The sequence below is a fragment of the Microchirus variegatus genome, assembly GCF_963457635.1.
Source record: "Microchirus variegatus genome assembly, chromosome: 18".
Taxonomy (NCBI): domain Eukaryota; kingdom Metazoa; phylum Chordata; class Actinopteri; order Pleuronectiformes; family Soleidae; genus Microchirus; species Microchirus variegatus.
The window spans coordinates 23,502,721-23,516,091 of NC_139819.1; the positions used below are offsets into that span (position 1 = coordinate 23,502,721).

At 42.4% G+C, this 13,371-nt stretch overlaps 1 protein-coding gene across 1 annotated transcript; it reads left to right on the top strand.

The window, feature by feature from the left end:
* Positions 1-521: 521 nt before the first annotated feature.
* On the top strand, positions 522-12,863 carry map2k6 (mitogen-activated protein kinase kinase 6; the record flags this gene model as incomplete). The annotated part of the gene is made up of 12 exons (XM_083904688.1): positions 522-657; positions 4,259-4,322; positions 4,409-4,457; positions 4,745-4,858; positions 6,236-6,355; positions 7,139-7,255; positions 7,532-7,583; positions 8,436-8,563; positions 10,238-10,315; positions 10,462-10,601; positions 11,586-11,631; positions 12,509-12,863. The coding sequence occupies 12 exons, from the start codon at positions 522-524 to the stop codon at positions 12,584-12,586; spliced, it is 1,122 nt and encodes a 373-aa protein (XP_083760814.1). The 3' UTR covers positions 12,587-12,863.
* Positions 12,864-13,371: the final 508 nt, after the last annotated feature.

Consider the following 13,371-nt stretch of genomic DNA (forward strand, 5'->3'; position numbering starts at 1 on the left):
AATTAAAACCATGTTCCATAAAAACAAAGAAAATCATTCAAACCGAATTCTTTTGTGTCGTCGTCGATTAATCGATGATGAAAAACGATCCTCTGACAAACTGTGACGTCACGAGAGGAAACAACATGCCCGCGGCGCGCGAGGAGGCGGGGGACTACATCTCCCAGAGTGCTTTGCGCGCAGAGCAGGAAGAAGGACGGTTTCGCAGGAGCTCAAGAGTCTGAACCAAGTTAGAGCAGGAACGAGACTGAGACCCGGACCCGGACCACTGCTGCTCCTGCAGGAGGAGAGCCAGGAGGAGCAGGAGGAGGAGAAAGTGTGTGTGTGTGTGTGTGTGCACAAACTGCAGCAGCGCGTGCAAACCTCCGGCCACGGTCCGCACACTGCAAGCGCAAAAAGACTCCAAGTGCATGAAGCTCGAGGCTCGTTGTTCTGCATCTTTGTCGCTGCAGAGACACTGAGGCTCGTGCAGCTGCAGGAGGAGGAGGAGGAGGAGGAGGAGGAGGAGGAGGAGGAGGGCCATGGAGGGAGGGAGCGACAGAGAATCATCATCATCAGCAGCAGCAGCAGCAGCAGCGCGCAGCAGCAGCGGAGTCTTTTGTGCTTCCCCTCCCCCTCATCACAGCAGAGGGGAAATGTCTCAGCAGCAGAAGGGAGGTAAGAACCACACACACACACACACACAGAACACTGTTGCAATCACGGCTGCACCGTGCGCGTGCATGTGCGTGCATGTTCGTGCGTGCACCAGTGCAGCAGCTGCAGCAGCAGCAGCGCGTGCATTTTTGAAGTTGCATGTTTTTTTTGTTTTTTTTTACATGGGTCAGTTGCATTTCCTGTTTCAGATCTTCCCCTTTAGCACGCGCACACACATGCACGCGCGCGGACACGCACACACAGGTTTGTGCAGCACTGATATCGCAACATTCTACTTCCTGTTTCAAACAAATTCGCTGCTTGTAAGAAATGCATGTCGATGTCAGGGGTGTGTGTGTGTGTGTGTGGGGGGGGGGGATACAGTGAAATATCGCAATGTTTTTTTAACTGATGCTTATAAATTATCATTATTATTGCATATCAAGTTTTTGTGGATTAGCATTTAAAAAAGTCAATTGGCGTGAATATATCGCAATCTATGATAATATTGTGTTGTGAGTTAAATATCGTGATAATATCGTATCATGATAATATCGTGTTGTGACTCAAACATCGTGATAATATCATATTGTGACATAGATATCGTGATAGTATCATATCGCGACTTTAATATCGTGATATCGTATCGTGACTTAAATATCGTATTGTGACAAATATTGTGATAATATTGTATCGTGACTTAAATATCGTGATATCGTATCATGATAATATCGTATCGTGACTTAAGTATCGTGATAATATCGTATCGTGACTTAAATATTGTGATATCGTATTGTGACTTAAATATCGTGATAGTATCATATCGCGACTTAAATATTGTGATATCGTATCGTGACTTAAATATTGTGATAATATTGTATCGTGACTTAAATATTGTGATATCGTCTCGTGACTATAATATCGGGTCGTAACTTAAATATTGTGATATCGTATTGTGACTTAAATGTCATGATAATATCGTATAGTGACTTAAATATCAGACACAGAGCTGCAGTGTTTTCCTCCCTCACTTGTTTTCCAAGTAGTCCACAATGAGACTGGATGATTGCACAACATGCAACACACACACACACATAGAGCCCCTGGTGGTCAGAGTGTGTGTTACACCTTCTTCTTCCACAGAAACAGCTGCTCCTCACGTTCACTTCCTCCTTTGATCAATAACACACTGTGTGTGTGTGTGTGTGTGTGTGTGTGTTAATGTTCTAGTGCACATTCTGGTGCAGGTTAAGGTTCTGGTGCATGTTAAGGTTCTGGTGCAGGTTATGGTTCTGGTGCAGGTTATGGTTCTGGTGCAGGTTATGGTTCTGGTGCAGGTTAAGGTTATGGTTCTGGTGCATGTTATGGTTCTGGTGCAGGTTATGGTTCTGGTGCAGGTTAAGGTTAAGGTTTTGGTGCAAGTTAATGTTCTGGTGCAGGTTAAGGTTCTGGTGCAGGTTAATGTTCTGGTGCAGGTTAAGGTTCTGGTGAAGGTTAAGGTTCTGGTGCAGGTTAATGTTCTGGTGCAGGTTATGGTTCTGGTGCAGGTTAAGGTTCTGGTGCATGTTAAGGTTCTGCTGCATGTTAAGGTTCTGGTGCAGGTTAAGGTTCTGGTGAAGGTTAAGGTTCTGGTGCAGGTTAATGTTCTGGTGCAGGTTATGGTTCTGGTGCAGGTTAAGGTTCTGGTGCATGTTAAGGTTCTGCTGCATGTTAAGGTTCTGGTGCAGGTTCTGGTGCAGGTTAAGGTTCTAGTGCAGGTCAAGGTTCTGGTGCAGGTGCAGGATCGGTCGAGGTCGTGAGGTCAGACCTCAGAACTGTTCATGGACCAGTTTGTCTCTGTCGTCATGTTTCTGGACCTTCAGGCTCTGGTCCTGGTCCTGTATCAGCCTGAAGTCCAGACCAGTGTCAGCAGAGACAGTTATTTTCACCTCTCTCTCTCTCTCTCTCTCTCTCTCTCTCTCTCTCTCTCTCTCTCTCTCTCTCTCTCTCTCTCTCTCTCAGTGGAATTCCATTCAGGAACATTTGGGATTGTTAGAATTCCATTCAGGACAGTGTTATTAAAGTCTTATTACAGTATATATATATGTATATATATATATATACATAAATATATATATATATATATATATATATATATGTATATATATAAATATATATATATATATATATATATACATATATATATATGTGAGCTTCAGCACCAGTCTCACCCACTCAAGTCTCTCTCCCTCTCTGGCTCGACCAGGCCGGTCACATGCTCTCAGTGGGCGTGGCTAAAGCGTCCTCAGCTGTTGAGTGACAGTGAGGACAGGTGTCGTCCTCTCAGCTGCTGCTGCTGCTGCTCCATTAAAGACACAGTACGCTAGTTTGAGCTCGGCCACAGTGATGCTAACGTAGCGAACTGTAAACAAGTCTTAGCTTCACTTAAGTTGACGCAGAAACCTTCGCTTTGCTAAGTGTTAGCGTTGCTCAATGTTGACTTTGCTAACACTAGCTTCACTCAATGTTAGCTTTGCTCAGTGTTAGCGAAAACCAACATTTTGTGCTAAAATTAAATTAGCAAATGAAAAAAACTTTATTTTGAACTCAATATTTTAGCAGAATCTTTTCAACTTTGCTACAAATGTTGATTTGTACGAGTTAAAGTTAGTGTTAGTAATGAACTAGTTATGGTTAGTCATTAACTCATAAACTAGTTATGGTTAGTGTTAGTCATTACTAGTTATGGTTGGTCATTAACTCATAAACTAGTTATGGTTAGTCATTAACTAGTTATGGTTAGCGATAGTCATTAACTAGTTATGGTTAGTCATAAACTAGTTATGGTTAGTCATAAACTAGTTATGGTTAGTCATTAACTAGTTATGGTTAGTGTTAGTCATTACTAGTTATGGTTAGTCATAAACTAGTTATGGTTAGCGTTAGTCATTAACTAGTTATGGTTTGTCATTAACTAGTTATGGTTAGCGATAGTCATTAACTAGTTATGGTTTGTCATTAACTAGTTATGGTTAGTCATAAACTAGTTATGGTTAGTGTTAGTAATGAACTAGTTATGGTTAGTGTTAGTAATGAACTAGTTATGGTTAGTGTTAGTCATTAACTAGTTATGGTTAGTAATGAACTAGTTATGGTTAGTGTTAGTAATGAACTAGTTATGGTTAGTGTTAGTAATGAACTAGTTATGGTAAGCGTTAGTCATTAACTAGTTATGGTTAGTCATTAACTAGTTATGGTTAGTCATTAACTAGTTATGGTTAGTGTTAGTCATTACTAGTTATGGTTAGTCATAAACTAGTTATGGTTAGCGTTAGTCATTAACTAGTTGTGGTTAGTCATTAACTAGTTAAGGTTAGTGTTAGTAATGAACTAGTTATGGTTAGCGTTAGTCATTAAATAGGTATGATTACTCATAAACTAGTTATGGTTAGTGTTAGTCAGTACTAGTAATGGTTAGTCATAAACTAGTTATGGTTAGTGTTCAGACTTAGTTTAAATGAACAGACGTCAGTGCAGAGTCCTGAGAATGTGTTGATCAAAGATGTTACTACTGACATGTAACACGTGTGTGTGTGTGTGTGTGTGTGTGTGTGTGTGTGTGTGTGTGTGTGTGTGTTTTCAGGTAAGAAGAAGCCGGTGCTCAAACTCTCTAAGGAGGTGTTTGAGCAGCCTTCACCTGCTGCTGTGTAAGAATCTTCTATATTTAATAATGTTTATATTATTTATCATATTTACATGAATCACAATAAAGTTTGTTGTTGTTGTTTTTCAGACCTCCCAGAGATTTAGATTCTAAAGCTTGTGTCACCATCGGAGAAAAGGTGAGTTTACATGTGTACATATGTATACGTATACATATATATATATATTTACATAAATACTTGGAATCAGAGACTAAAGTTGGTGGGTCAAAGGTCAAAGGTCAAAGGTCAAAGGTCACCATAACCTCACCAACGTCTCCAGAGAACCTCTAATGTGTTCTTCTTCATCTGTATTTCCTGTCTCTCCTCCTCGTCCTCCTCCTCCTCCTCGTCCTCGTCCTCGTCCTCGTCCTCGTCCTCGTCCTCCTCCTCCTCGTCCTCGTCCTCCTCCTCGTGGTCCGGAGCAGAACTTCGTGGTTAAAGCCGATGACCTGGAGCAGATCTGTGAGCTCGGCCGAGGAGCGTACGGCGTCGTGGACAAGATGAGACACGTCCCCAGTGGACTGATCATGGCCGTCAAGGTGGGTTAAAGCTGGAGGACGAAGGCGAAGACAACGCGTTGTTCCTGTGTTTTCAGGAATAATCTGATCAACTGTGTCTTTTGTCTCCATCTGTCTCCGTCCGTCTGTCTCCCTTTTTCTCCTTCTGTCTCCTTCCCTCTGTCTCCTTCCCTCTGTCTCCGCCCCTCTGTCTCTGCCCCTCTGTCTCCGTCTGTCTCCGTCCTTCTGTCTCCATCTGTCCTCGTCCCTCTGTCTCCGCCCCTCTGTCTCCCTCTTTCTCCTTCTGTCTCCGTCCTTCTGTCTCCGCCCCTCTGTCTCCGTCCCTCTTTCTCCGTCCTTCTGTCTCCATCTGTCTCCGTCCCTCTGTCTCCGCCCCTCTGTCTCCCTCTGTCTCCGTCCCTCTGTCTCCATCTGTCTCCGCCCCTCTGTCTCTGTCTGTCTCCGTCTGTCTCCGTCTGTCTCCGTCCTTCTGTCTCCATCTGTCTCCGTCCCTCTGTCTCCGCCCCTCTGTCTCCCTCTTTCTCCTTCTGTCTCCGTCACTCTGTCTCCTTCTGTCTCCGCCACCTCTGTCTCCGCCTGTCTCCGTCCCTCTGTCTCTGTCCCTCTGTCTCCGTCTGTCTCCGCCACCTCTGTCTCCGCCCTTCTGTCTCCTTCCCTCTGTCTCCGTCTGTCTCCGCCACCTCTGTCTCCGCCACCTCTGTCTCCGCCACCTCTGTCTCCGTCCCTCTGTCTCCGTCCCTCTGTCTCCGCCACCTCTGTCTCCGCCTGTCTCTGTCTCCGCCTGTCTCCGCCTGTCTCCGTCCCTCTGTCTCCGCCACCTCTGTCTCCGCCTGTCTCCGCCCCTCTGTCTCCGCCCCTCTGTCTCCATCCCTCTGTCTCCGTCCCTCTGTCTCCACCCCTCTGTCTCTGCCTGTCTCCGTCCCTCTGTCTCCGCCACCTCTGTCTCCGCCTGTCTCTGTCTCCGCCTGTCTCCGTCCCTCTGTCTCCGCCTGTCTCCGCCCCTCTGTCTCCGCCCTTCTGTCTCCATCCCTCTGTCTCCGTCCCTCTGTCTCCGCCCCTCTGTCTCCGTCCCTCTGTCTCCGCCACCTCTGTCTCCGCCTGTCTCCGCCCCTCTGTCTCCGCCCTTCTGTCTCCATCCCTCTGTCTCCGTCCCTCTGTCTCCGCCCCTCTGTCTCCATCCCTCTGTCTCCGCCCCTCTGTCTCCACCCCTCTGTCTCTGCCTGTCTCTGTCCCTCTGTCTCCGTCCCTCTGTCTCCGCCACCTCTGTCTCCGCCTGTCTCCATCCCTCTGTCTCCGCCCCTCTGTCTCCGCCCCTCTGTCTCCATCCCTCTGTCTCCGCCTGTCTCTGTCCCTCTGTCTCCGTCCCTCTGTCTCCGCCCCTCTGTCTCCGTCCATCAGAGGATCAGAGCTACAGTGAACACTCAGGAGCAGAAGAGGCTCCTGATGGACCTGGACATCTCCATGAGGACGGTGGACTGTTTCTACACCGTCACCTTCTACGGAGCTTTATTCAGAGAGGTGACGTCACGTGTAATGTCCCTGCTCCTCCAGCAGGTGGCAGTGTTTCAGTAGTCACGACGAACTGATGACGATACTTGACGTTAACGGCGTCGATGCTAACACATGTTAACGTGCGACGGCGTTTCCGTGACGACTCGGTTTCTAAAGTAACGCAAAACTTTAAAAACAGAGACACACATACGCAGCACACACCGCTCCAGTTCCACTGTAGGCGCGCTAACGGCGCTAAAGGAGCTAACTGGTAAACGGTGCCGCGGAACGTAAACATGACATCACGCGCGTCTTTGTCCAGTCAGTCTTCAGGGAAACGCGTCATGCGTTAATGTGTGCTAACATTGACACGGCTACCGCCGTTAACCACCGTAAGCGTGTTAATAAAAAAACGTAGATAAGTTAGTTTTTGGTACTTTATTTTCTTTTAAACTTAGTTGTTGTTGTTTTTTATAACAACACGACAATGCATAACAATGCTTTAAAATACATAATATTGTAAGCAATCAGTCACATGTTGCAGGTTGCGTTTTCCCACCAAATTAAATGTCTAAAAATAATTTAATCTATTAAAAAAAACTCAAACTCAATTTAATTCCAATATTGTAATATACATATGTAAATCTAAAAAATACCTTTAAATACTGCAAAGCAATGTTTTTTTATGCTCTAGAATGTTTTTTCTTCACAAATGTGTTAATTAAAAGTAGTAAAAAACAACATTAAATCAGAGTTTTTAGTGAGGGGTCATTTTTGTCCTTAAGGTGCTGAGTGTCGGTCTTTGTCCAGGGCGATGTGTGGATCTGCATGGAGCTGATGGACACGTCCCTCGACAAGTTCTACAAACAGGTGATCGAGAAGGACATGTCCATCCCCGAGGACATCCTGGGAAAGATCGCAGTCTCGGTTCGTACCTTCTTCTCATCTCCCATGATACCTTGCATGTATGGATTTTGGGGGCGTGGCCACGGTAACGGGACACTTTGTGTCATGAGGACAAAGCTCTGATTCAGCGCGTCCTCAGTAATCAGGTCAGGACAATGATGTGACACTGCCCCCTGCAGACAGGTCAGTGTACAGCTGCTGTGACGGTGTGTCCTGCAGCGCCTCCTGCAGGAACAAAGGTGGAGGTGAAAGTATGGATTCCAGTGAAGGAGAAATGTTTGTGGTCTTGTGTTACAGATCGTTAAAGCTCTGGAACATCTGCACAGTAACCTGCAGGTCATTCACCGAGGTGAGACACACACCTGTCTGTCCCCCTGTCTCCATGTCTGTCCTCATATGTATCTGTGTGTGTGTGTGTGTGTGTGTTCTAGTACTTGCGGCATACTGAGGACCAGTGAGGGTTTTTAACCAACAGAGTGAGGACATTTAGGCCGGTCCTCACTTTGTTTTCATTGAAATCACTTCCTTGGGTTGCTATAACATGCTATACTCAATTTGTCAAAAAAAAAAAGAAAATCAAATTTTGGACGACATAGTATAGTATGACGTTTTTGTCAAATTTTGAACCAAACATTTTGGGTCAAAATGTTGTTTTAATTTTGGTCGACATAGTGAAGAATGAAATTTTTTATCAAATTTTGGACCAGAAATTTTGGGTCAAATTTTGGACCAAAAATTTTGGGTCCAATTTTTTTTTTTTAATTTTGGACGACATAGTATAGTATGACGTTTTTGGCAAATTTTGAACCAAAAATTTTGGGTCAAAATGTTGTTTTAATTTTGGTCAACATAGTAAAGTATGAAGTTTTTTGTCAAATTTTGAACCAAAAAACTTTTTTTTGTCAAAGATTTTTTCAAATTTTGGACGACATAGTATAGTATTACGTTTTTGTCTAATTTTGGACCAAAAAAAATAAAAAATCGAAAGTTTTCCAGCCCTTTTTGCTCTGGGGCTCCACCTGCAGACATTTTGTGGTACTGCAACCAGTAGTTCTTTGTAGATGTAATTCATGAAGGAGATATTTGTAATTGTGGAAATGCTGGTCCTCACTTTGTCAGCAACCCAGTCCTCAGTATGCAGCAAGTACAAGAATGTGTGTGTGTGTGTGTGTAACACGAGCTTGTTTGTGTCTCTGTGCAGACGTGAAACCGTCAAACGTCCTCATAAACATCGAGGGACAGGTGAAAATGTGTGATTTTGGCATCAGTGGATATTTGGTCGACTCTGTGGCTAAAACTATGGACGCAGGCTGTAAACCGTACATGGCCGTGAGTTAAACTTTATTATTATTATTATTATTATTATCATAACATTAACATAACATAACATAACAACATATTTAACATTTACATTAACATCCAATTATTATTATAATATATAATAACAAGTGGTTGTCATACGCTCTGTCCACTAGATGGCACACTAAGCTTTAGCTGCCCCTAAACATCTTTGGTCTGACAATATATATATATATTATATATAGTATGTTTTACAGTGTATTTACAGCATATTTGATAGTATTTTAACAGTGTATTTACACTATATGTATAGTATATTTAGCAGTGTATTTACAGTATACATACACAGTATATTTTACGGCGTATTTACAATATGTACAGTGCATTTACAGTATATTTTACAGTATGTGTACATTAGAGTACAGTATATTTTACAGTAGATGTGCAGTATATGTTTACAGTATCTTTATATTTTATATTTACAGTATATGTAACAGAATATTTACAGTATATTAATAGTATATATTACAGTATATGTTGCATTATATTTACACTGTATTTTAGTGTATTTACAGTATATATTTATAGTATGTATTTACAGTATATATTACAGTACATTTACAGTATGTTTATAGTATATATTTACAGTGTATTTTACAGTGTATTTTACAGTACATTGCAGTATATATGTACAGTGTATTTATAGTACACCATAGTATATATTTACAGTGTATTTTACAGTACATTACAGTATATATTTACAGTGTATTTTACAGTACATCATAGTATACATTTACAGTGTATTTTACAGTACATTACAGTATATATTTACAGTGTATTTACAGTATATAATTACAGTATATTTTACAGTATATTTACAGTGTATTTTACAGTACATTACAGTATATATTTACAGTGTGTTTTACAGTATATATTTACAGTGTGTTTTACAGTATATATTTACAGTGTGTTTTACAGTATATATTTACGGTGTATTTTACAGTACATTGCAGTATATATTTACAGTGTATTTTACAGTATATATTTACAGTGTATTTTACAGTACATTGCAGTATATATTTACAGTGTGTTTTGCAGTATATATTTACAGTGTGTTTTACAGCATATATTTACAGTGTGTTTTACAGTATATATTTACAGTGTGTTTTACAGTATATATTTACGGTGTATTTTACAGTACATTGCAGTATATATTTACAGTGTATTTTACAGTATATATTTACAGTGTATTTTACAGTACATTGCAGTATATATTTACAGTGTGTTTTGCAGTATATATTTACAGTGTGTTTTACAGTATATATTTACAGTGTGTTTTACAGCATATATTTACAGTGTGTTTTACAGTATATATTTACAGTGTTTTACAGTATATATTTACAGTGTGTTTTACAGTATATATTTACGGTGTATTTTACAGTACATTACAGTATATATTTACAGTTTGTTTTACAGTATATATTTACAGTGTATTTTACAGTATATATTTACAGTGTGTTTTACAGTATATATTTACGGTGTATTTTACAGTACATTACATTATATATTTACAGTGTATTTTACAGTATATATTTACAGTGTATTTTACAGTATATATTTACAGTACATTACAGTATATATTTACAGTGTATTTACAGTGTATATTAACAGTGTATTGTGGTCATGTGACTCTCTGTCCCTCAGCCTGAGAGAATAAACCCTGAGACGAATCAAAAAGGCTACAACGTGAAATCTGACATCTGGAGTTTAGGAATCACCATGGTAACTGTAATCTGATTACACTGATATTAAAGGATTAAATACAAGAAGCGGGATGACGCTCTCTCTCTCTCTCTCTCTCTCTCTCTCTCTCTCTCTCTCTCCCTCCCTCTCTCCCTCTCTCTCCCCCCCCCCCCTCTCTCTCTCAGATTGAGTTGGCCATCCTTCGTTTCCCCTATGACTCGTGGGGAACGCCGTTCCAGCAGCTGAAGCAGGTGGTGGAAGAACCTTCACCTCAACTTCCTGCTGAACGTTTCTCTGCAGAGTTTGTGGACTTCACCTCTCTGTGGTCAGTCTGTAATCTGCTGACTCACCTGACTAATCAGACTACTTCAGATTATTTTGGTGCATGTAATCCGATTACTTCAGCTTATTTTGGTGCACGTAATCCAATTACTTCAGATTATTTTGGTGCATGTAATCCGATTACTGCAGATTATTTTGGTGCATGTAATCCGATTACTTCAGATTATTTCGCTGCATGTAATCCGATTACTGCAGATTATTTTGGTGCATGTAATCCGATTACTTCAGATTATTTTGGTGCATGTTATCTGATTACTGCAGATTATTTTGGTGCATGTAATCCAATTACTTCAGATTATTTCGCTGCATGTAATCCGATTACTGCAGATTATTTTGGTGCATGTAATCCGATTACTTCAGATTATTTTGGTGCATGTAATCCGATTACTTCAGATTATTTTGGTGCATGTAATCAGATTACTGTAGATTATTTGGGCGCATGCAATCAGATGACTTCAATTGGTGGTGTAGTCAGATTATTTTGGCATATGTAATCAGATTACTTCAGATTAATTTGGTGCATATAATCAGATTACTTCCGTTGGTGCATGTAATCAGATTACCTTGCCGGAGTTAAAAAAAATCTGACCGTTTCTGTGAACATGATCAGATTATTTTCGTGATTTTAATCTGTAATCTGTGTTTTAATGATGATCACGTGTGAAGTCAGTTTATGTAGAATTATCTTAAATCTAAATCTGTAAATGCAGAAGTTTTCCTTTTTCAAATTCACTGATGATGATGATGATGCTGTTTCCACACTGAGCAGCAGGGGGCAGCACAGACTGAGCTTCACGCTGTGTTGATATCAGTGTGTCCACCATGTTTCCTGTGGAAATTCTGAAAAACAAACAGAATACATCTTTATTTTTAGTTTTATATATATACATATATATACATGTATATATATAATACATATATACATGTATAAACATATAAATGTGTGTGTATGTTGTTTGTGTTGCAGCTTAAAGAAAGTGTCTAAAGAGCGACCTACGTACACAGAACTCATGGTGAGTCACATGATGATGAGAACTTTAAAGAAGCAGTCGACTGCACCGTTAACACACTCCTGTAATACATGTGTTCAGACTGCAGAGGGCGCACTGACACTGTCATAACAACACTGTGTTATTCATGTTCCTGGGAATGTCTTCATGTGTCCATCAACAGCTGACTTTGAACTTCTGCTCCTCCTCCTCTCCTCTCCTCTCTCCTCCTCCTCTCCTCCTCCTCTCCTCCTCTCTCCTCCTCCTCTCCTCTCCTCTCCTCCTCCTCTCTCCTCCTCCTCTCCTCCTCTCCTCTCCTCCTCTCTCCTCTCCTCCTCTCCTCTCCTCTCCTCTCCTCTCCTCCTCCTCCTCCTCTCCTCTCCTCCTCCTCTCCTCCTCCTCTCCTCTCCTCCTCCTCTCCTCCTCCTCTCCTCCTCTCCTCTCTCCTCCTCTCCTCTCCTCCTCTCTCCTCTCCTCCTCCTCTCCTCCTCTCCTCTCCTCTCCTCTCCTCCTCTCCTCCTCTCTCCTCCTCCTCTCCTCCTCTCCTCTCCTCTCCTCCTCTCCTCTCCTCTCCTCTCCTCCTTTCCTCCTCTCTCCTCCTCCTCTCACCTCCTCCTCCTCTCCTCTCCCCTCCTCTCCTCTCCTCACCTCCTCCTCCTCTCCTCTCCTCTCCTCTCCTCTCCTCTCCTCCTCCTCTCCTCTCCTCTCCTCCTCCTCTCTCCTCTCCTCTTCTCCTCCTCTCACCTCCTCCTCCTCTCTCCTCCTCTCCTCTCCTCTCCTCTCCTCCTCTCTTCCTCTCACCTCCTCCTCCTCTCCTCTCCTCTCCCCTCCTCTCCTCTCCTCTCCTCCTCCTCTCACCTCCTCCTCCTCCTCTCCTCTCTCCTCCTCTCCTCCTCCTCAGCATCATCCCTTCTTCACCTCCCATGAGTCCAAAGAAACAGACGTCGCCAGTTTTGTTAAAATCATTCTGGGCGACTGAGTCGTCGTCGTCGTGGAAACAGCGAGATTAGCCACGCCCACAGCCCACCGCTTTCCCGCAGGACTCCTCCCACCTCCCTGCACTTTGACTCCGCCCCCTCCGCAGAACACAACCAAGAACCAGGAGGAGGAGGAGGAGCCACCGTAGGAGGGTTTAAGTGCTGTGGAGTTTGGCTCCGCCCCCTGCCGACTCTGCTGCGTCATCAAAGAAAAACTTTATCGACAGAGAAACAGGTGACAACAGAATATAAATATATGCTATAATCTAAATGTTTGTAACACCACGACTGCATGTACAGTTAATCTCTACTGACGCCTAGTGGACACTCGGAGGTACTGCACTTACACTGCTCTCATGACACGTGTGTGTTTTTTATTTTTGATCATGACTTTTATTTTGAAAGGTTCAGCTCCATGTCACATGACACTGATTTAAAGGCCTGTCATTGGTGGATCTCTGCCCCACACACACACACACACACACACACATGCTCTGAGCCAATCACAATCATCTCCACTCCTTCAACACTCAAAGAACTGGATATTATTATGAATATTATTGTGTTAATTATTGTTATTGTTGTTGTTGTTTAGACCCCGCCCCCTCCACACACACACACACACACACTGCAGTTTCTCTTATTTATTATAACTGCTGTTTTTACGATAAAACTTGAGCGTTTTTGTGTTCGTTTGCGTTGTTTTTTGTTTGTTCTTTTGTCCTAAACTCAAACTGGTGAAAGCGCTTTAAGACTGTAACTCTGTAGCCTTCTCTGTGCCTCTGTA